The sequence below is a fragment of the Nannobrachium achirus genome, assembly GCF_963921795.1.
Source record: "Nannobrachium achirus genome assembly, chromosome: 16".
Lineage (NCBI taxonomy): Eukaryota > Metazoa > Chordata > Actinopteri > Myctophiformes > Myctophidae > Nannobrachium > Nannobrachium achirus.
The window spans coordinates 34,204,550-34,229,396 of NC_137823.1; the positions used below are offsets into that span (position 1 = coordinate 34,204,550).

The 24,847-nt window shown below is 43.0% G+C and overlaps 1 protein-coding gene across 1 annotated transcript; it reads left to right on the forward strand.

Moving 5' to 3' along the window:
• Positions 1-10,122: 10,122 nt before the first annotated feature.
• Positions 10,123-22,995, forward strand: tbx18 (T-box transcription factor 18; the record flags this gene model as incomplete). Its single annotated transcript, XM_080744586.1, has 8 exons — positions 10,123-10,360; positions 11,534-11,720; positions 12,591-12,692; positions 14,300-14,471; positions 16,517-16,684; positions 20,280-20,344; positions 22,259-22,353; positions 22,460-22,995. The coding sequence occupies 8 exons, from the start codon at positions 10,123-10,125 to the stop codon at positions 22,993-22,995; spliced, it is 1,563 nt and encodes a 520-aa protein (XP_080600712.1).
• Between the last annotated feature and the right edge of the window lie 1,852 nt (positions 22,996-24,847).

Genomic DNA, 24,847 nt, shown 5'->3' on the forward strand with positions numbered 1-24,847 from the left:
ATATGAAGTCCTGTTAGATATGGGCTTAATATTGATGACATCAGGGAACTCCATATATGGGCATGAAAGGGATTCTGTTAGTGTGCCATCACAGTGAAGCCAGAGCGTGATGTCAGAGCATACATACCGTACATAGATACATGCATACATACATACTCACAGAGATTTGTCGCATTTATTGTAAGATTATTTGTTTATTTTCCAAATTCATGAAGTCTGTTAACCATATATATATGTACCAGTGATCGGCTATTTTTTTCAAAGACATTTGGTAGAGAGTGGAAAAAAGACTGTATCAAGTATGTATATTATAACTACCTTTTACCAATTATAGAGGGTTTAAGTGGTACCGGATATGCAGCTTGGCAAATAAAAGGTGAATTGATCCACCAGTGCATGACGGAGGACGATATCACGATAAATTACATCTCCGCGATACGATTATCGTGAGTGTTTTTTATCACGATAAACGATAATATCGCTTATCGTCCCATCCCTGATTGCTACATTTAGGAGAATCCCCGACTGGAGGGAGCAGGTTTTTATGGAGATAGTAAAGCTGTTCACTGTGCCAGTGCACCAAGGCCGGCCAAGACCAGGGAACGCCAACGCTACATGTTTACAGCGTGAGATCAATAGAGAGGGATTCGTTTATTCGAAGCTGTTTCTTAGCTGGAAAAAACATCCATCCTCGCAAAAATAAAGATGTGAACATGTGCACAGTGCAACGTCCTGAGCGTTCATTTCACTCTGAGAGTGCACAAATGGACCCATTTTGTACACTCAAATTAAATGAACACTATTTTATTGTATGGTGACCAGACATTCAAGGAAACCCAGAGACTGGCACACTGCAAAATACTGTAACATAAAAACTATTTAAATAAAAACAATTATGTACTGCACAGTGAAGATCATGTTTTCTAAGTAGGTCGGGAGTGGCTTATTGTCGGTATCAGCCGGTAACACGCAGCTGACATCGTTACAATGCGCAAGACCCCTGGGAGATTGATTGCTGAGGTGGAGCGTCACACCTATATCAGCTCCCTGGACCTTCCGCATGACTTGCCGCACCCAAAGCCGTGCTACTCATACACTGAGTTGGCGGTGCCCGCGATGGTACCCATGACCTTATAATCAAAGGGGAGAGCTCTACGGACTGAGCTACTCGGACACAGGTGCAGGTTAATACAATAGGTTGAATAAAAGTTTTGTTGAATGTTCAAAGAAAGTTTGGACAAATGTTTCATGTAGGGACTTCAAGTAGGGCATGGGTTCTCAAAGTGGATTTCAGGGACTCTCTAGGACCCGTACAAGTCTAACTTTGACAGTGTACAAATGGAACCAAATGAACCCTAACAGGTTGATTTGGTTCCATTTGTACACTGTCAAGTTAAGGGGAGACCTTCAAATTTCAAAGTTTGAGAACCACTGTAGGGCATTGCATTGCTTATCAGCATTTATAGTTCCAAAACCCAGACATTAGGGGATGTATACAGTAAATTCCTGATAGGCTACTTCAATGAACGGTGACCCCCGGGAGGGCTCTATAGGCTGAAATATATTTACCTCCATAAATACCAAATCTTTTCACCAAAAATAGCAGATCTACACGCTCATGATGTTCATTGATGTAGTTAACTGTGAGAATGAAATGAACACTCAGTATTTTATGTTTGTAATGGCTTTAAAAGGACAGCTGGTTGTTCACAGAGAGAGCCAGTTATTAGCTGAGGCAGGATATGATCCAAACACAAGGCCGAGACAGGATATGATCCAATCACAAGGCCCAGCAGCCTTGCACCACAGTTAACATCTTATTATGAGACCCTCAGCCATCATTTCTGTCTTCCTGCGTTCATTTATTTTTTCCCCAGTCATAGCGCACGCACGCACGCACACACGCACGCGCGCGCGCGCACGCACACAGCACACACACACACACACACACACACACACACACACACACACACACACACACACACTGACACACACACACACACTTGTGAGAACTTCAAAATGTTATCGAACGGCTTTGAAAATGGCTGAAAATAACCAAAAAATCACACCCGTGTGAAGTGGAGCTGTGTGTGTGTGTGTGTGTGTGTGTGTGTGTGTGTGTGTGTGTGTGTGTGTGTGTGTGTGTGTGTGTGTGTGTGTGTGTGTGTGTGTGTGTGTGGATCATGTGTACCGATTTTTGTGACATTTGAAGAAAATATGTAGGAAAAGGAGCAAAAAGTGTGTTTTGGAGAAAATTCAAGATGGCGGAAAATCTATCATGGCGCAAATGGGCGTGGCCTATATGGGGAGATGCGTCATGACCCAAGGAATCCAGGGAAAAAATATTTTTAATTTTCCGACCTACGGTTCAAGAGTTACAGGCCAAAACGTAAAGTGGGGTGTTATGGCGCCACCATGCGGCCAAATGACACAATTATTTTTTATTTAATCCTTGAAATCATTATGAACCTCCTCTCCAAGTCTTGAAACTCTAGCCCCTATGGTTTGCGAGAGACAAATAATTGAATGTGAGTTTTTGCGATTCCCATTATAAGTCAATGGGGAAAATTAATTCACTAATAAATTAATATCAATTAAACTATTGAACCTTTCTCTTAGCAAGTTACTAGCCCACGATTCCCGAGTAAGCCGGTCGATTTGACATATGCCGCGAGTGTGTGGTGGCAAAACTGTGGGACTAGTAGCGTGCCGAAGTTTAGGAAGTTCAGGCTACATACAGACACACAGACAGACAGACACACAGACAGACACACAGACAGACCCACACGGCCACGTATAGGGAGCCTGTGCTTCACACAGCTCCAAAAATAGCTGTGTTGTGAGCTCACAACACAGCTTGTAGACATGCTATTTTCGGCATGTAACTGAAGTATAAATCATGCACCTGAAGCTAATCTGAATCCTTTTCTAATCTTAAAACAATCTCTAAAAATCTTTTTCAATCAACCATTTTTTGTGAGGACCAGAAAAATGGTCCTGACAATTGTCTATACTTCTGTGGGGACACTTGGTCCTCACAAGTATACTGTAGTAATACATGCCCCCGAGAGTGCGCACGCACGCACGCACGCACGCACGCACGCACGCCACACACACACACACACACACACACACACACACACACACACACACACACACACACACACACACACCACCACATTTCTGCCACTCTGAAACCCCTCTCACCCACCACAGTCACATATGGTAGGTGGAACCGAACCCCACCCTTATATGGTTTTGGTCCAAAGCCACTTCCTATGTGACTGAACCTCTGCCTCCTCAACCACATGCCCCCTTTCACACCATAACCTCTCCTGTGTGTCTATCTGTCTGTTTATGTGTCAATCTATCATCAACACAAGGTATGCTAACAAACTGAACATGTTAAGGAAGGCTATTATAGCTCTGTAGTGTTTGGATTCAAACTGGACAAGCTGGAGGTGGTTGCGGATGGGAGGATGAGGAGGAAGTGCCTCACATCTATGGGTGGGACGATATGAAATTTCATGTTGCAATTATTGTGACCCAAAAGATTTACAATATTATCGCGATAATCAAAATATCCCCAACATCCATTACCCTGAGGTGGAACAAAAAATAAATTGCAGATCTATAAGCTCAGAGGGTTTAAGTGGTACCAGATATGCAGCTCGGAAACTAAAAAGGTGAATTGATCGCAGTGCATGAGGACAATTTCACGATAAATTAAATCTCCACAAGGCGATTATTGTGAGTGAGTGTTCTCACGATAAACGATAATGGCAATTATCGTCCCATCACTACTCACATCCACTATATGATGAGCTACAGTATATTGCAGGAGCAGTGGCATATTCAGCCACAAACACATCGTCCCTCAGAACAGCACAGTGACCTGGACAGTCCTTTGTGCTAGTAGCTCCACAACCAAGCCTGACCCGCATGCTGTATTATCGTCTCTGTCAGGTGGAAACCAAAACAGTTGAAGCTGAAGTAAAAGTACAATATTTGGATCCGAGATGTAGAAGCAAAAGTATTGAGAAATGGAAATACTCCAGTAAAGTAAAAGTAGTAGGCCTACATAAATAAACTTGTACTAGTCTGTATACAGAGTACAGACTAGTACTTAAGTAAATGTACTTAATTACTTTACAACACTTCTGCCAGTTCTGTGATGTATACATTATAGAGAATCACTCATGCCTGTTCAGGATATAATTCATTCATATTCACTGTGTTGATAGACATGCAAAAAACATCCATTCACATGCAGGAGATATATGCACAGTGTGCTATCTCTTAAGAGTGTGCTGTGAATGGATGTACAGTACGTGTAACACCCTACTCCTACTATTAATATTTATTGATAGAATATGTCTGTTTTATTTAGACCCTAAATAAAACAAATAATTTCAAAATATCTCTCTAAACCTATATTAGGCCTACATTCTGTGTATTACTATCGTTGCTGCAATAAGGCCTCCAATACAAAGGGAGCGAATTGTGATCTATTAAATAATTGAAACCTACAGCTGTAGAATTCTTATCATGGTCTCACTTTCATTCCGTCTTTTTTTATGTTCTTTCCATCCCGGTATTATTCCAGTTGTGACTCATAGCTTCTCTCATCTTGGCAGTAAGTTCTTTTGTAGGCCTAATCCTATTGACTCATTTATATTTAGTGGTCTACTAATTTTTATAGCCCGCCTTTCTCTTAAAAGATGTATGTGAACTTGTGAAGTAAATCGACCAGTGAGGTCAAATAGGCCTAGAAATAATTGCGATTTGACGTCGTTAAAATAACAATCACGCACGGTCGGTAAAATTCCTCATTGGAGATATTTAAGCTTAACTATCGTATTTATTTTTGTTTTGTTTTGTTGCCTCTTTCCATCTTTGCTGCTGTTTGCCTCTGCGTTTTAAATCTGTATATCTTACTCCACCGATGAAGTTTTTAATGTTTTAATGAATAATTTGCCATGTGACACGCACACTGCGTGACAACAAGCAATTAAGCAAGACACGACTCAAATAACAGGCCTGAAAAAAACGGCGCTGCAAACACGAGGGCCGACTCGTAAAAAAGAAAATCAATAAATGTCATACATCCATCCATTTCTATGGAGCGCGTCAGTAAATACCACATTTTCAATGAAAGGCTAACTCTAAGAAAGGGTTTCGGGGATCATTTCGTTCAGATGAGAGGGAGATCGAGGCCAAGTTCAGCAGGTCGGTTCAATGGGCCCAGACGTTTACGTTAGAATGTTGGCACTGCATGCATTCCTCACATCAGCACCGGTGGACAGTAGCCCAGCTTTAACGGACCGTTGCGAGTCGGAGTCACCCAATGGATGGAGCCGTGCCGGGGTCGAGTCCTGACTCCTGACCGGCCCCGTCCGCTCAAGAGGTAGAGGCCGCCTGCCAATTTCTCTCTCTCTCTCTCTCTCTCTCTCTCTCTCTCTCTCTCTCTCTCTCTCTCTCTCCCTCTCTCTCTCTCTCTCTCTCTCTCTCTCTCTCTCTGCATCTTTCTCTTTCTCCCTCTCCCCCTCCTCTCTTCCCCCTCCTCTCTCTCTCTCTCTCTCTCTCTCTCTCTCTCTCTCTCTCTCTCTCTCTCTCTCTCACCTTCCATGCCCGCGCTGCCACTTCCGCAATAAAAGCTGGAGCTAAATAACTGTTAACAATATGTTACCCAGAGCAGAGCTCTCCCATGCATGCATTCAGCCCAGTGGGCACTATACACTCCCTTCAAAGCTCCATGCACAATTATGCCAAAGGTCACATGCATGGCAGGATCTCTCTCCTCCTCTGCTTTTAATAAACACTAATCTATTTAAATGCGGGGGGAAAAAAGTCATAAAGCGGCTTTACAAAATATCACACATCACACAAAGAATAATCAACTGACTCGTTTCGGGCCAGGTCCTCGTAACAAAAAAACGTACATTTATAAATATAGACCGTATTTACGCAATGTACAATAATAGGTGTGCTAACTGACTGACACGTTGTGTTGTTAATTGTCATGTTATAGGCTACATGAAGGCTAAGTGTGTTTAGGCGCAATGCTGCTCAAAAATAGTTCCCTATGTTGGACTGACAGAACAGGATCTACACTACAGCCAAGAGGGTTTTATACACATACAGAAAGGAAGGCCGTCTGCGGAGGAGGAAAGGCTGCGCAAATCCTCGCCTTGTGTGGAATTTCAGATGTGTTGGAAGTGGAACCGAGAGCAGAACAGGCCGGCGCATTAACGCGCTGTTAGCCTGGAGCACATCACAGGATGAGGTGATGGGGAGAGGCAGCCTGCATGGAGGAAGGGCATGTATAGGCCCTTCCAGGCTTTCAGAAGGAAAGGGATGAGAGAGAGAAAGAAAGAGAGAAAGAGAGAAAGAGAGAAAGAGAGAAAGAAAGAAAGAAAGGACTTTTGTGGGTTGTGTTTTAATATATCGTCACTTAATTGTCGGGCAGAAAACTCGTATCTCCAAGTTTCAAATGTGTACATTTTTTTTCGCAAAGTAAAACATTGCTTCATCATACAAGGCCATCACACAGAAGTAGTGAAAACAGCAGATCTAGTAGCCTACACAACGCCACGCGTTGTGTTTAGTATTTTTTTTTTAAATGGTCAAAACGAACGGTTTTGGACATAAAAGGTTTCCACCCTACAACGACGATATGTACACTGTAGGCCTATGCATGTATACATGTAGGCCTCGGTGGAACCGGGCACTTCCGTTAACAGCAGATGGACCTGACTATAACACCTAATCTAGGCGCTATGGTCAGGTGCATCTCCGCTCCCATTTGATCATAGGTCATATACCTAGATGATTAAATCGGAGCGGAGACGGAGCAATACTGGAATCTTCTGATGACATGACTGAGGACATAATGTTGTATTTGTTGTAACTTTGTAAACACGTTTTGTCGGTTTAGACATTTCATCAGACTTTATAATAAGTGAAGTAACAGCTGCATTAATTAGGCTACTGGCCTAATTTCTTTTCACAAACGAAGCTCGACAGTCCATGCAGAAGATGTTTTGATATGACGACATATGACGGGTTTGTGTCTTGTTGAATTGCTGTAAAAGATTTAGGGATAAAAAGCTTAATTTTCGTTGTAAAAGCTGGACTGAAAAAAAGTGTTATTTATTTGGTGTTTTCGTTCATTTGGTTTTTCTCGATCAAGATATTTTAATTAATAACTCAGCTCCTATTATGCAGGACCATTATAGTGCCACAAGTAAACAAATACATAAGAAAAACACAAATAAATACATGAATGAAAACTACAGTTGCGTGCATCAATAGAAATCACAGTTAAACCAATAAATATGTATTTATTTATTTAAGTGCATTTCATTAATTTAATTGCGCACAAATTGTCCTCCTGTCTAATATACGTTTCAGAATGCCATATACAACATCACATATTGGTTAAAAGAAATAAAAACACAGATGTTATAAGCTGTATTGTAATGTTTTTTGTTTGTTTTTTGAATAAAGAATATACTGTTCAGTGTCAACTGCATTCAACGCCGGGAAAACGAAATTATTCTCAACTCCTTTTTTTAAAGCTACATTTAGACCTAGGCTAGTCGTTAAAAATAACTTCAAACACACCTGTACAATTTAACCCGATCGATGTCATTGTTGAATTCAACATTACATTTTTAAACAGGCCGCAATATCCATATCCAAGTAATTTCACATCTTCGTAATATATATTTATGTGCCAAACTAGATAGATAGCTTACACTACACAGTCCCTATAATATCTTCCCATCTGCTTTAGAGTTTAACATAAACGAACGGACACGTTCACCCTCCATTTCAAACGGAGCTTATTTTGCTCCGGGTGCACTAAAGAAGACTTTGAAACATGACATATTTATGCCCACCGGACCATGGCAAGGAGCAGCGCTGCGTGCGTTTGATCTGATAGGGAGAGAAAAAAAAGAACCAACATGGATGTGGCGGCAGTGGCCTTTTACTTTTCACCGGCCCCACCATTTACACTGAACCTGAACCAATAAACGGCGGTGACGTGTTGTTTATAATAATATTTCCCCTCCCCAGTTGTTTATTTATAGGCTGCGGGACGGAGGGAGGCCGAGCAGCCATATGCCCACAGTGGTGGAAACATGTACTCACATGTTTTATTTAAGTAAAAGTATAGGCCTATCAATACTGCAATATAGAAATATATGAGATACTTCAATGGTTTCCTGTGTAAAGAGCCTAAGTCAAGTACTTTCCTAGGATCTCCTTTTAGTTGACCTTGTACCAGTGAACTGTACCGTCATGAAACTGTACTTTTTTCTATGCAAACTTCTAATAAAGTCTTCAATCAATGAATCAATCAATCAATCAATCAAACAAACAAACAAACAAACAAACAAACAAACAAAGGTAGGCCTATCAATACTGCAATATAGAAATACTCTGTTACAAAGAAAAAGTCCAGAATTCAAGATGTAATACTTGAGTAAAATGAAAGTGTTGGCATCAAAAGTTTGAAAATAGCAGATCTACAAGCTCACAATGCGTAGCATCGGCTATTTACAAATAGCCTATAGGTATAAAATGGGGCTAAAGTGGTTTATGTACATGTTTTATAAATAATATTATGTCTGCAACACGGTAACAGTAACTCAAGCTTTCAAATAAATTGAGTGGGGTAAAAAAAAGTACAATACTTGGATCCCAGAAGTATATACCTCAAATTGTACTCAAGTACAGTACTCAAATAGGCCTATATGTACTTTTCACCACTGCATATATGCCCTCACATAGACGCGGGTACACCCGAGACGGACAGGCATTCCCCGCATGACCACACGGCTAATTTACACGTCTCGGGGCCCGGAGCAGCGCAGGGGTGATATTTCCAAGCGTCATGTCATGTCATGTGAACACTATACAGGACATATAGGCTTTAGCCCTCCGTGCAAGTGCAACATGAACACGGGAATCCAACTCATCCACACTTCAGCGGGTCATATTTTAGACGAGCCGCTACCTACCAACACCCCTATGTTCCTAAATTAAACCTCTTTGGCTCTTATAATTATAGGCATATCTTCCATGCCTGTGAAGAAACATGGCTTTAGGCCACTGCAAAGGTCTGTGGTGAGTGTGGTCCACACAGGCATAACAGGACATTCTGTTAATTGGGATATCGCATTTTACAATGTTTTTTTTGCCCTAAAAGAAAGTGTTAGTGTCTTACTTTTTTCCAATATAAAACAACGTTCTGCATTTGTGTATCAGATTATTATGTTAAATATATGCCATTGTTTTGTTAATGTAAGAACAAAATTCCCCTCAAAAGACGTTTCTGGACTCTGGCCCTATGTTGCGGCCTTTTTACGCACGACTCACGGTTAAAGCGCAAAGTTATTTGTTGACAGGGAATTGACGGCCTGCAATAAGGATATAATAACAATACTAATACTAGGCCTACAAGAAGACAAAGGTCTTCCTCCCAGAGGGGCTTCCTCCGTGCAGGAGGTAATGGCCAAATATGCAAAGCATGTCGGGCCGCGGTGTGAAAATGCGCGCAATGCCCGAGAGAGAGACGCTCGGTGCTCTGAGACATGATTCATTCACGAGCCCCCTTGCTTTACCACATAAGGAAGGCACGAGCGAGCGGCCCACATGAGGGGGGGCGGGACCGAGCGGAGACCCCCGGGGCGCTCTGATTGGCCGAGCGCTCCGCTCCGGCGCGGAGATTGACAGGCTGCCTCACTCTCGGCTCTTTTCTCTTGGTTTATTGACACTTCCCCAACAGCTAGAGCTGAGTGAGACACTGCCGCGCGCCGCGCCTAGCTTCCTCCCTTCACACAACAAGAAGATAACGGAGAAGTTATCGTGCCTCCACTGGCCCGGTTACTTCAATGTCAGTCCAGAAAGGATTGTAACCGGAGGAGCCGCCTCCCTCTCTCTCTCGCTCTCTCTCTCGCTCTGCGCTCTCAGGCAGCGAGGACAGCACAGAAGGAAGCTTATAATAAAGTTACCGCGGGTTCAGTTGTTTGGGGCGGTGGGCACTTTTTCCTTTGCTCTTTTCCTCGCTCGATTTTGACGCCGTTCTCCATTCCGTTCCGTTCTCTTCTCGACATGGCGGAGAAGCGACGGTCGCCGTGCGCTCTGAGCGTCAAGGCGCACGCCTTCTCGGTGGAGTCCCTGATCGGCGCGGAGAAACGGCGCAAGATCGAGGAGGAGGACGCCGCCGTCAGCTGCTTCGAGGACGGCACCGACGTCTCGGATCTCACCGGGAGCCCCGGAGGACCGCCGGCGGAGAGGGCGTCTGTCAGCGACCGGGGCAGCGAGGTGGAATGCGCGAGCGACGGCTCCCGTAAGTAGAAGTGATCGACAGTGGGAGTGGGACGCGATCGAGTTGGCAGGAATTTGATACCTTGACCATTTCAGAGCGCTATTAAGCCTATTGGCAATTTAATAAAATAGCCTGCTAGACAGTATCTTTCACATTCCCACCAGTTGTTTGAACTTCAAAGCGTGTCTGTTTATCCTTGTTTATGTCAACACATAATGTGTTGTTTATGTTTTTGTAAACAGATTGGCCTTGGTTGATTGGATTTGCGAAATAATAATTATGTCAGCTTTGCATGGCTAACAATAGGCCGTAGCAGACTTATTAATTTACCATAAATGTATTAGCTAAATGTATAAATTCAAAGTTCATTAATATTTGCATATACACTCATTATTTTAATCAAGGATCCATTTTCTTTTCTCCCGTGGTAAGGCCTCTTGCTCAGAAAATAAATGTAAAAAATAGGCTAAAATATGAAAAACTAAAATAACTGCGAGCCTATGTCAGAAATAGCATGTAGGAATCGTATACATATGATAAAATATCTTGGCGCTGTCTTGTAAATAGAAGTCGCGTGAGTGTGACTAATGTGAGACGCTTTACGAGCTTTATGAGTAGTGTCGCAATCATAAACACGCCAATTAGCAGGCGATAAAGACATGGAAATAGCCGCGGAAACGTCGCTCTGTAGTCTGTACAAGGCCTGCAGAAAACACACACAAACCCGAGCGGTTATGACAAATCATGAATTAAATCTGCTGCGAATTTAGCTCCACTTGGCTGTGAAAAAGCGTCTCAAGGAAACATTCCGCTCAAGCATTTCTTGTTATAGTTCTGGATTTGTTTGGCCAGTGCGTGCGCCTATAAATTTCTCCCACTTGGCGAGGCCGCGCACTGCATGGCACCTCCTGACAACGAAGGAAACGATATAGACATCAGTCTATGATTAGACTGTTCTCTTAATAACTTTGAACGTAAAAAACAAGCCGAGATATAAAAAACAAAAACACGGGCCTTGTGTCTGCATGGTAATTCTGTCATAGAGCAAAAATGTTCAGATGTAGGCCAGTAAATAAAATAATATACATAAAATACAAATAAAAACTTTTAGGATAGTTTATTGTTTATTGGAGATGGGGTTTTTGAGGGGGTAATTTTCAATATTAACGGGATTATTTCCCCTTGGTGGTGAAGCGGAGAGCGAGGACGTGCTGTTGGAGAGCCCGCGGCCCGAGGCGCAGTGCACGGCCCCGGTCATCGCTGCATCGACGGTCAGCGGCTCCGGTGGAGGAGAGGAGATGCGCGTGGACCTGCAGGGCTCGGACCTGTGGAAGCGCTTCCACGAGATTGGCACGGAGATGATCATCACCAAGGCCGGACGGTAGGAGGAGAGATAGCCTACTAATGCACTGGTTCCCAACGGGTCCCATTTGTGGGGGTCAAGGACTAATTTTTATGGGTCACGGCTACATTAAAAAATAGCTATATATATTTCAATACAATAATAATTGTTTACATAAAAAATAATAATCCATAAATATTCTATAAATATATAAATAATAATATAATTAAGCCGTAGTGAAAAATAGCCGATCTACACGGCGCACAAACACAATGCCTCGCTTTGCTGCGTTGTGCGCTTGTAGATCGGCTGTTTTCACAATAGTTTGGGTCCCGGGCAAACGTCCAATCTCTCTTTTAGTCTTGACCTGAAAAGTTTGGGAACGACTGCACTAATTGGTCAGGGAGAACCTGGTTTGCTTGCTTGCTTGATTGATTGATTGATTGAATACTTTATTAGCAGTTCGCATAAGAAAGGATGTCTGAGGATATAGGATTTAGACCACAAGGAAAGCTCAATTGATTGTTTACGTCAGGGTTATTTTGTACCCAATTCATCCTTTTGCAGCAATTAAGACAATTGAAGGGAAAACAAATAATAAAAAAATATCGAAGCAAAATATAATGCACTGTGACATTACATAATTAAATATAGCAGCAGTGTATAGCTTACACCGGGCAAATAGTTTAAATGGTGCCATTAATAATAATAATAACAAACACGTATCCAATGAATATAACAAAAATAAAAATTATTAACAACAATAAATTAATGTAGCCTATTAGTCGCTTATCATTATTGCCAGGGCAATTTAAAATATGGAATTGACTAATCCAGTTTAACTCTTGTAAACATAAGAGCCAATTAAAAGGTTCAAACATCGATGATTTATTTCATATTTCCTGCCAGGCGGATGTTCCCCGCTATGCGCGTGAAGATGACGGGCCTGGACCCGCATCAACAGTATTACATCGCCATGGACATAATCCCTGTGGACAACAAGCGATATAGGTGAGACACGCACGCACACACGCGCTCAACACACACCAGTTGCGTCAGTTCAGCAAAAGCTAAGGTATGGCAACATGACTGGTGTCTTGTGCGCGTGCAAGACACCAGTCATGTTGCCATACCTTAGCAACGGGCACAATGAAAAGTAGGCTACATTTTTTTTATTTCCCCCTGTAGCCAAGGTATGGCAGCTGCCATAGCTTGCCATACCCAATTGACGCCTCTGACACACACACACACACACACACACACACACACACACACACACACACACACACACACACACACACACACACACACACACACACACACACACACACACACACACGCCTAAATTCACAATTTACGACAAAGACAAAACAGGGGGCGCCATAAAAAAAAAGTTCCCAAACTTTTTTTTATCCGTGACCAATTTTCACAACTGCACGCGTTGAGAGTTTGTAGATCGGCGTTTTTCACCTATAGACTACTTCTTAATTATTTATTAGCCTAATCATATATTTTATTTATGGAATGACTTGAGATGTGTTTATTTTGACATTTATAAAAATTCTCATTTTTATTTATTTCCAAAAATAAAACGATAGCCTATATTAGGCTACAAAAGATTTTCTATCTTTTGAAATGTTTTATCTTTTGAAAAGAAAATTGGATTTACTCGAGTTGTCGTGACTCGTGAGTGACCCAAATTGGTCTGTGACACACAAGTGGGTCGCGACCCACTGTTTGGGAACCACTGCCCTAAAACAGTATGACTTGTCATGTCTGGATTTAGCTCGTCCGTTGGGTCTGCCAGAGTGAAACCAATAAGCGTTTTTTCAACGGATGGTTCTTCAATCTCCCGCTTCCCTCCCCGGGCCGGAGGAGCCGCAAATGGCGGTTGGCAGAGCGATTTGTCAGGGCGGTTTTGCGCCCTTTTCACAGCCTTTTGGAAAAGAAAAGGGCCTTTTGGACGCCTTAACCTCTCCACCCTGGAAAGGTCAACCCGACAAATGTTATAACAGCATACTGACGTTTTACTTACGCGCCGCGGGTTTGTGGAGTCTATGAACTTTGTCAAGACAGTGGTTTTCAACCCGTTTCATATATCAAGGTCCATTATTTATTCAGCATTTGAGCCATGGACCACCATTTGATGAGAATTAGCCTCTCACTCAGACCCAAAACCTAGAATAGCCTATTTTATAACTTGTGAAAAGATTTTGTCCACTTTTCCAGGCCTATTGACGTTGTGCAGACATGGTAACAGGTCAATAAAAATATCATTTCTTCTACATTCTCTAATTATGTAGACTTCTTGTAAATTCAGTAATGCAGATGTTTAACAATAATTATTATTTAACTCTTGAGAGCGTAACATGAAACCAAATGGACCCGTAAGGGTCCATTTGGTTTCATTTTACGCTCTCAAGAGTTAAAGATCTATAAGGGTCCATTTGGTTATCAACTCTCCATCATTTAGCTGGGAACCACCACCTGGAACCCCCTCAAGGACCGCTGGTTGAAAACCACCGGTCATATGAGGTGCAGAGGGTGTGAAACGTCGGCTTTTTGTTCTGAACGCCCTTCCTTTGACGTCTTTCTTTCTGTTCTGTGCGTCGTTGAAGGTACGTGTACCACAGTTCCAAGTGGATGGTCGCGGGGAACGCGGACTCGCCGGTGCCGCCCAGGGTGTACATCCACCCGGACTCCCCGGCCTCCGGGGAGACGTGGATGCGGCAGGTCGTCAGCTTTGACAAACTCAAACTGACCAACAACGAACTGGACGACCAGGGACATGTAAGTCAATACGTAAGTCAATATGTCCCTTGTATATCATATACATTATAGTACATACACAGAGGCCTTTTGAAAATGGGCTTTATGGACGATTGAAGTATATGTAAAATAAATTATAATTGATTTTCTTTTCATAAACAAATAAAATATGGACCATTAAGTTGAAGAAATATGTATATGTAAGTTGAATGCATGCAGAAATAAGCTGAGAAATGAATTCCCTTGAAATATTTAGGCCTGTTAAATCGTGAACCACCTCATTACTTGACCAGTTTTTGTAAATGGAGTGGAATATTTTATTTATTTATTATTTTTACATGTATTTTAATCGTGTGAAAAATGTAAAGTTTTGCTTGCGGCAATGCGGGTTCTGCCAAATAGATATATTATGAGCTGAGGATGTGTACATTGCATATATTAATCTATGTAAACATTTATATTACTTGTATGCTTGAATTTATGCTCTCCACACAACAAACTCCTATGGGTTCATTGGCACTTTTCAGCATTAAATGAAGGCTATGGATTTCACCATGTGTTTTATAGATGGGCAAAATGTTGCTACAGTATGTAGTGCCCTCTGCAGCATTTATATCACTTTTGATTTGCTTTACTGTTAATTATAGAGGCTATATTATTGTACACATTATTGTATTATATTCCCTTTTCCTGTGACAGATCAGAACATATTTATTTAGGTTATATGCCTATAGTGTAGGCAGCCAGGTCGGTCCCTGTTGTAGGTCTTAAAGTCTATTTATGCCATTATTGATTGCAAACATTACCTCCATGTCCATGATGGCTCATAAACTATTCACAAATAACCAGCGCAGGTGCCAGGTCGAATGAAGCCATTTTCATGTCTTTATTCTGTCTTTTATATCATTTTGTTACCCTTATTGTTAATTATTAATTATTATTAATCCCGCAGTGGCAAATCAGTTTTCAGCTTCCCCCAGCTGATTGCTGCTCAGCAGTTATAGGGCAGGGGTGGGCAACTTTGATGATGGAGAGGGCCACCGCATTTTCACTTTCACTCCAAAGGGCCACATTGCACGGCAAAAATAGACAATCCACAAGCTCAAAACGTGTCGCACTGAGTTTGTAGATCTGCAATTTTTTGCTTTTTTTCGAATTGGAATTTTGAAAAGTAACATTTTAATTTAATTATAAATGCATTCATATGTTCTTATGTTAACTTTATGAACTTAAATACAAATATACTGGACGTAAAAAGTCATAAGTCATAAAGCTACTAATATAGACTGAAGTAATTAAAGCGTTGGAATTGTAACAGCTGAAATCAATAATATACCAGTATTCCAATATAACCAGCAGGCCACATTAAGTGAAGGTGAGGGCCGAATGTGGCCCCCGGGCCGCCAGTTGCCCATCTATGAGTTATAGGGGTTAAGAGTCTTTCTCAGGGACCAGCAATCGAACTTGCAGGGACCTTCTGTTTCCCAGCGTAGCCTCTCTGACCCATTCAGCTATGGCCGCCCTATTGTTACTAATAGTCTTTAATATTTCTCTATATACTTATTCTCTATCCATAACCGGTATATTAATACATATCTTTCATCCTTAATGCAGTGCTGCTATGACAGGGATTCTCAACCTGTGGGTCGGTTACCCATTACCTTAATGTGCAACATTGTTTTCTCACTCAACTGTAAACAAACCAACAACAAGTGACAATTTAAGGACTTTTTAATACCTCTAAAATGACGAATTAAAACATTGGCCAAATTGTCAAATATTAGAGGAAGAAATTGTGAAAATAGCCGATCTACATGCTCACAACGCAAGGCATTGTGACTATGTAGATCAGCTATTTTCACAATAGAACCATGTTATACAAAATGTAATGCCTCAACTCTTAGTGCTCGTCAGGGTGGGGGGTGGGGGGGGGGGGGTCCCCAGTTAAAATATAATTATTTTGGGGCTCGCGGGCTGAAAAGGTTGAGAACCACTGTGCTATGACGTCTGAAATTCCCAGCAGGATTAATAAAGGACTAATATCCTCCTTCCCCCCCAATTTCCAGATCATCCTACACTCCATGCATAAGTACCAGCCGCGGGTTCACGTGATCCGCAAGGAGTGCGGAGAGGAGCTGTCCCCGGTCAGGGCGGTCCCGCTGGGGGAAGGGACCAAGACCACCTCCTTCCCTGAGACGGTGTTCACCACCGTCACCGCCTACCAGAACCAACAGGTACTGTTCAACCCGCCACGGTTAACCCACCGAGCTCATCACCTTTACTCCGTTAGCAGTCACCTTTATTTCCAGGGCACAAGGCTCAGTACAACACAGGAACATCATTCCTTGCCCTGATGATGACCAGCTTCATGGTCGAAACATGTCGGCATTTGCCTTTTTAATGCAATAAAGGCTCAGTACAAGACAACAAAATATACCGTAGTTGCTGTCGGGAAGAAACCTCTTATATGTTCTTTTTTTTTTTTTTTCAAGCATTGGGTCGGGACCCGTTTGTGGGTCACGGATAATAAATCTTTAAAAAAAACAAGAAAAAAAAAACAAGCTTGCGACGCCTTGTAGATCTGCAATTTTCACTAGAGTGAGTTCCGGGCAAACGTCTAGTCTCTCTTTTGGGTCATCGACCTGGAAAGTATGGGAACAACTGTGGCCTAATTGAACAGCGTCACAAAAAAGCTGTGTGTGACGCACCACGTTTTGAGTTTGTAGATCTGCTACTTTTTGCCGTTTTTGAATACAACTCCCTAAAAGTATGACCGTTTTGGACATATGAGGTGTCCGCACGACAGACAAAGTCGCCCATACCTGCAGGCCTTCTTATTATCCATCAGAATACCACACGTACAAGCTGGAATGTTGCTACAGTATGTACTCTGCTTGTGTGTGATGTTCTCTATGGACTAAAGCAGTGGTTCTCAAACTGGCCTCGACCCCCAAAATAATCATATTTTAACTGGGGACCCCCCCACCACGATGAGCACTTTTGGCATTACATTTTGTATAACACGGGTCTATTGTGAAAATAGCAGATCTACATGCTCACAACGCCTCGCAATGCGAGGTGTTGTGAGCATGTAGATCAGCTATTTTCTGCCTCTAATATTTGACAATTTGGCCAATGTTTAATTTGTCATTTTAGAGGTATTAAAAAGTCCTTAAATTTTCACTTTAGAAATGTGCTCTATACACTTAAATGTTGTCTTGTTTACTTGAGTGAGAGAAAAATGTTGCACATTAAGTTAATCATCTGGGGACCCCCCAAAATATTCGACCCACAGGTTGAGAACCACTGGACTAAAGGGATTCTTTCCTTTCCAGACTAGTAATACACAGTTAATTTAACCCAGAGACTCTCAGAGTTACAAAGGGTTAAATGAACATACGATTTCACTGTGCTGGACTGTCTATGTGCACTGCTCAACTGAGGATGACGGCGATGACCGCTAAATCTCTGTTCCAAAAAATGTCTGTATCGTTTCGTTGCGCTAGGTTACAAAACACATGAAGAGCGAGAATACTGCTGTGAAAATAAAACGGTAGCGATTTTGTCAAAAAGTACTTTTGTTTTTTACCTAAATGCTCCGAGTTAGTTTAGGCTGTAAAAATGGACCTGGTAAAGGTACATCTTTACAGAGTTAAATTAACAACTGAATATTTCAGGCTTTAGGTCCTGCAGAATGGTATCAGAGAGATGAGATTAGTTTCTAAGGGACTGTGTAACCGATAATAATAATAATAAGAAAAAAAAACTCCTTGGTCATTTTGTTCAGGAGTAAAAATAAAATAAAATTAAGAAAACAGAAAATGTATAAAACTAAAATGGTAAAATACATTTCCTTGGATAATTTACTGTAATAAAAACAACAACCGACAAATGCATTCATATTTTGACCTGGATTATAAAATGTCTAAATATGGCAATGGATGCGTACATCATTTTTTTATTTTAATAAAAGGTTACCGCACTCAGCTGTTATTTCTTGAGGTCTCATTTTGACAAATTCAACTTTAGATGACTTTTGGTTTTTATTCCTCTCAAAGCAAATCTCTTCCTTTTGAATGTTGCTACCCACTATATATGAGGGCAGGGTACTGGTTTAGCTGGGTTCAGGCCAGTGTGCTCTTCAAAGCAGCACATTGGCAGTGTTGGCTGACCGACAGCAAACCATGGCTGATGTAAGCGCATAGCGGCGGTGCCTATAAAGTTCCCCTGGACACGGGTCACAGAATTGGGCAGTACACACCACCCACAACTAGGGATGGGACGATAAGCGATATTATCGTTTATCGTGATAAAAAAAAAACAGTCGCGATAATCGTGTCGTGGAGATTTAATCTATTGTGATATCGTCGTCCGTCATGCACTGGGATCAATTCACATGTAATTTTAGAGGTATTAAAAAGTCCTTAAATTGTCATTTTAGAAATGTGCAGATACCCTCTATACACTTAAATGGTATAAAGGTACTTATAATATACGTACTTGATACAGTATTTTCTTTTTCACTCTATCAAATGTCTTTGCCAAAAAATAGCCGATCTACAAGCTTACAACGCGTCACGTTGCGACACTTTGTGAGTTTGAACATCAGCTATTTTTTGGCAAATGTTCTGCCCCAGGATAATGGATTTTGATTATCGAGATAATATCATAAATCGCGATTTCTTTTCTCACAATAATCGTGATATGAAATTTTCATATCGTCCCATCCCTACCCACAACCTGAGCAGTCCCGCTGACAGTGATGGAAAAAGTATGCCCACATGTTTTACTTAAGTAAAAGTATCAATATACTGCGTTGTAGAACTCTGTTACAATGCTCTGTCATAAGTAAAAGTCCAAAATTAAAAATGTACTTGAGTAAAAGTACGAAAGTATTGGCATCCAAATATACTTAAAGTACCAAAAGTAAAAGTACAAAATGTTTCAAAATAGCAGATCTACAAGCTCACAACGCGTCGCGAATATTGCGATGCGACGCGTTGTGAGCTTGTAGATCAGCTATTTTAAATTGCCTTGGTATAAAATAGGGCTAATGTGTGTTTTATAATATAATCATTTTTGTCTGCAAACTAGTAACTAAATTGTAGTGGAGTAAAAGTACAATATTTGAATCCGAGAATTAGTACTTAAGTAAATCTAGCCTGCTTACTTTACATGCCCACTGACAAATGTGCTCACACGCATGCGCACGCAGATGCGCACGCACACGCACACGCACACACACACACACACACACACACACACACACACACACACACACACACACACACACACAATGAATGGACAATTCATTGTGAATGGGCAATATGGACAAAATACAATATGACAATATTTTTGACTACATACGACAATATCGATGTTGTGACGATAATATATATATTTTCTTTTACATTTAAAATAAATAGCCGATCTACAAGCGTGCGATGTGTTGTGAGCTTGTAGATCGGCGATCTTTTCGCTTTTCTTTGACAAATTTTGACAAATTGTGAAAGTATAAAATAAGGCTTATGTGATTAAAAACCAACACTTTTGCCATATCCAGATATTACAATAGGCAAAATCCCCAATGATATCTACGCTCAGATCTCAGAACAAACTGGGAGAACATAAATAAAATAATATTGGCTTATAAACTCATAATACCAGTGGCTGGACCTGCTTAAAAGATTAGAGATCATGCAAATACAACCATTTTGGTCGGAAACATATTTCACTATTATGTAAAATAAACTCCTATTATCATGGACTGTGTAATATATGAATGTTTGGAAATAACAGGGGTCCTTTTTTTTCTTTTTCCCCCTCCAGATCACAAGATTGAAGATCGACAGAAACCCCTTCGCCAAGGGGTTCAGAGACTCAGGCAGAAACCGGTGAGTTGATCTCCATCGCAGAGATTTTCACATTATCTGGCGTATTAGGAGGAAATGTGAGACGCAGGACTGAGTTACATTAGGGTTTGTTTGCGGTTCCTGTCACAGCTATTTCAATCCTCTTTTATAGAGAGCAAAAGTTATGTATCCGTTTTTTCTCTTTACTTGGAAAGTGCGCACCATTGAATAAATCTGTTTTTGACGGAGGAAAAAAAAACAGAACGGAAAAAAAGAAAACGGTTAATCCAGCGATCGAACGGTCGCAGTACATAATTATTAAAACTTTACGACATTAATCACCGATGACTTTTCATGTGAGTGCGTGCTTAAGTTTTCGGGGGCACTAATTTACAGAGTTACACGGTTAACGGGCGAGAACGTTTGAGAAGGGAAAAATGTAACCTCCTCAGCCCCCACGAAAGCCAAATGGAGCGTCGGATTCCAGCCGCGCCAAGAGAACATAAACATCAACGGAATAGAATAATAAAAAGCGGAGTGTCCTGAAGAAAATCTAAATAAACACATTTATAAACATATATATATATATATATAAACGGCATTAAAACAACACAGCAGTAAAAAAGAGAAAAGAAAAAAGAAAAAGACAAAAGAAAACATAGTCTCCAAGCAGCCATTCCCCCTGGGGCCCTCAGCAGAAATCATTAGAGAGGAGAGAGAGACAAGGGAGAGAGAGAGAGAGAAAGAGACGAAGCGGGAGAGAGAGAGAGAAAGAGAGGGGGGAGTATGCATGTATATCGTCGTTGTCGGGTGGAAACCTCGTATCTCCATTGTTTCAAATGTGTACGTTTTTTCGTAAAGTAAAGCCCCGCTTCATCGTACAAGGCCGTTGCACAAAAGTAGTGAAAACAGCAGATCTACAAGCACACAACGCCTCGCGGGTGCGAGGCGTTGTGTGCTTGTAGATCGGCTGTTTTCACTTGTTTAAATCATTTTTAAAATGATAAATGCAAAACGAACGGTTTTGGACATACAAGTTTTCCACCCCGACAACGACGACATGTGAAAGAGTGAAAATCCAACAGGGAGGAGGAGGAGAAAGGCAGAGCTACACGGCAACCTGGATAACCGGGAGACCCTGACAGCTGACCCTATAAAAGTTAAACTCAGGAAGGCAAGAGAGGAAAAAAACAGCTCCCCCCCTTAAATATTACAGGAAGAGTTAAGCAGTTTGCTAAATAAACTCCTGCCCTGATAGGCTGCTTTCGGTAACGCACAGGGCCACTCCGGGGCAGCTTGTCTAAATTATCGCCGCGGCTACGACCCCACGGGGGGGGAGGACTTTTATCCTCACGCTAACGAGGGGTAACAGAGCGCTCGCATTACCCCAGCCGCAGTCCCCCCCACCACCCACCCCCACACCCCACCTGGGGAAGAGAGGGAGAGGTGGATGTGGAGGGGAGGAGGCGGGCGGGCGGGCGGGGGTGGGAGCCCCACCTCATAAATCCTTGCTGCGGCTTCCTGCGCCTTCGTCCTGATTCGCCTGTAAAAGCCCGTGTGAAAGCAATTACCTCGGAGCACCCGGCTGGCAGCGGCCAATGGCGGCGCAGCGTTTATGCCCCTCATTACCTGCGGTCTCCATGGAGACGGCAAGAGAGAGAGAGAGAGAGGCCCCGCGGGGCGGCTAAGATGGCCGCCAGGTGGCTGGTTGTAATGTCTGCCGCAGCAGTGAGGCATGCTGGGATAGGGAGAGGGCGGGAGAGGGGGCGTATACGTCTGCCCGCAGCGAGGCATGCTGGGATGCGAGTGGGCGTTAACTGTATCACTGACCAAAGACTTTGTGGTCATATTTGTCATTCCGAATCATAAGAGTATGACGTTCTGCTACTGTATACCGGGGTGTAATTCTGACCCTCTTTGTGTGTATGTGTGTGTATGTGTTTATGTGGCTTACAGCATGGGTCTCGAGGCTCTGGTGGAGTCGTATGCATTCTGGCGTCCATCTCTGCGAACGCTCACATTCGAGGACATCCCTGGCATGGGCAAACAAGGTATAGATTGTAAATAAATACCCTCCCTGCCTTCTTGTCTCATGATTGAACCTCGGAAGAAGCCAAATGAACTTCCCTGATCTTCCCTCTCTGTGTTCTTCTGCAGGAGTCCCTGGAGCCCACGGAGGTGTTGGGGCGTCGTCCCACCTGCTCTCCTCGTCCCCCTGCTCGTCCCATTTCCAGGTGTGTCCCCTCAGTCCGCCCGACTACACCTGCAGCCGGCCCGCGCACCCTTTCCACCGCTACAGCAACCCGCCGGAGCATTTCCCCTCTCACAGAGGTCCCTCGGGCTACGAGGGCGAAGGATTTTGCTCCCTCCCTGCCTCTCAACTAGGCTACCTACCCAACCCTTCCTCCCAGGGTTACGCCGGTCTGCGCCTCCACACGCCCCCCTATGGTCTCTACGGCTACACATTCCCTCCGTCGCCCCGTCTCGCCGCCAGCCCCGACAAAATGGCCGCCGCCGCTGCTGCCAATCACCAGAGCCCCTTCCTGGGCTCCTCCCCCAGCGGGACGCTAACGGACAGCCTGGGCATGCTCAGCGGAGGCCAGCAGGGCTTCCTGTTTGACACTCGGACTTTGGGATTGGCCAGCGGCCAGCCGGGAGGCGGGGCCTCACAGGTCACGGCCCACATGGGCTGAACTTGACCGCCTGACCTCTGGGGTTGTTGTTGCTTTTTTGTGGGAAACATATTTTCCGTCCTGGAAAAACGGTACGACTTTGTCTCAGAACCTATCACAGCGAGAGCGAATCATCCGCCGGGGAAACAGCCATCTTGCAGAATGACGGACAGAGGGAAAGAAAATGACAGAAGAAGGAAGAACGACAACTGAGCCATTGTTTCTGTGAGCACGGTGAGCTTGTCGTAGAGCTCTCATTAAGAGACCTGTTTCTTGTTCTTTTTCACCAAGTTCTTTTTTGTTCATGTTCTGTGGGACTAAAGTGTGTCAGGGCTTTGCGATGCAACTGCAGCGGTAGCCCAGGGAGGAAAACTGTGGCTTCGGAGTCCAAACATTATAACCCGGAGACCGAACTGGAATAAAAGCACGAATCTGATCACACGAACAGAGGCCAAGAAACACTGGGCAGAAACCGGGGCTGGCCCAGACTTTCAAAGCAAGCACTTCGGCCGCAACCCTGCTCTGCCCCCTTCAAGCAGTTTCTTTTGAACAATTACAGTCAAAAACAACAGTTGTCCACTGCTTCCATAATGTGAGATGAGATCTTGCCCATGTTGGACGGGAAGTCTGGACTCCGCGTACGAGCCGATTCCTTCCTTGTTAATTCACTTTAAATTGTTCTTATAATGTGCCTGGTGGCACTGTATTATGCAACTCTCCATGTGTGAGAAAACAGACCTGTGTTCAGTGTGTTGTAGCTGGAGCCCAGACGAACCCCAGCGTCCCTATTCTGCTCCAAATATTTGGCAAAGATAGCACATCTAGAAGCTCAACGAACGCGCATCGCGTTGCAAAGCTTGTAGATCAGCTATTTCCGCCGAACGGATTTGGTGCAGAGGGAAATAGTAGCGGACCTAGTACAGAGCCCTATGGGACGCCGGTCAACTACCGTTAAGTATATAGAGTTCATGTTGGGTTAATGTCTGCCACAAGTGGGACTTGACCACTCTGGATTAGCAGGCTTCAAAGACACTTAAGAGAGAGAGAGAGACGTCATGAAAGTACAACACCTTTAAAAAATACACGCGTCAGCACAGCCGTGTCAAATGCAGATGCAACAGCCTTCGCTGTAGAACACTGCTGCGATTCACAATCTAAACGGTTGGCTTATCTACACGCTATCTGTGGTCACCCATGACGCGTGGTGTCGCCGGTGGAAACGCCATCTTTCCCTGTGCGACACACAAATCTGACACATACTGTAGCTGCCTGTAAGGACTCTGTAGGGAAGGATATTGAGGCAGTGGGTGGGGGTGGTGGTGGGGGGGGGGGGGTTGGGGGTGGGTCGTGTATATAAAGGTCTGTGTGACCCCTTCGCACTTAAGAAAAAAAACCAATGCACCTGCTTCTGCTCATTAGACTGGGTGAGATATACGCGAACTGGCGATCCTGTAACTCGACGGAAACGCTTTTCTTTTTTTTGCAAACACACGCGATGTAAGTACACCTGCTGGCCCTTGGAGAATAACGTGTTTTCCTTGACCTTTTTGTTTTTTTGAGCCAAATAAAATATATCTATTCAAGTCACAATGACTATACAATTAACCAAACCGTTTCAAGAGGTTTTACTGAAGAGAAATTGGGCTTTTGGGTGTTTCATACTGTGTGTGTGTGTGTGTGTGTGTGTGTGTGTGTGTGTGTGTGTGTGTGTGTGTGTGTGTGTGTGTGTGTGTGAGAGAGAGAGAGAGAGAGCGAGAGAGAGAGCAGGAAGCATGACTTTTCCTGACATGGTTGGATTTTGGGTTGAGCTCAAGTGTACAGTGTAAAATCCAGACGGTTAATTTAATTCTGAGGGTGTGAAAATGGACCCCAA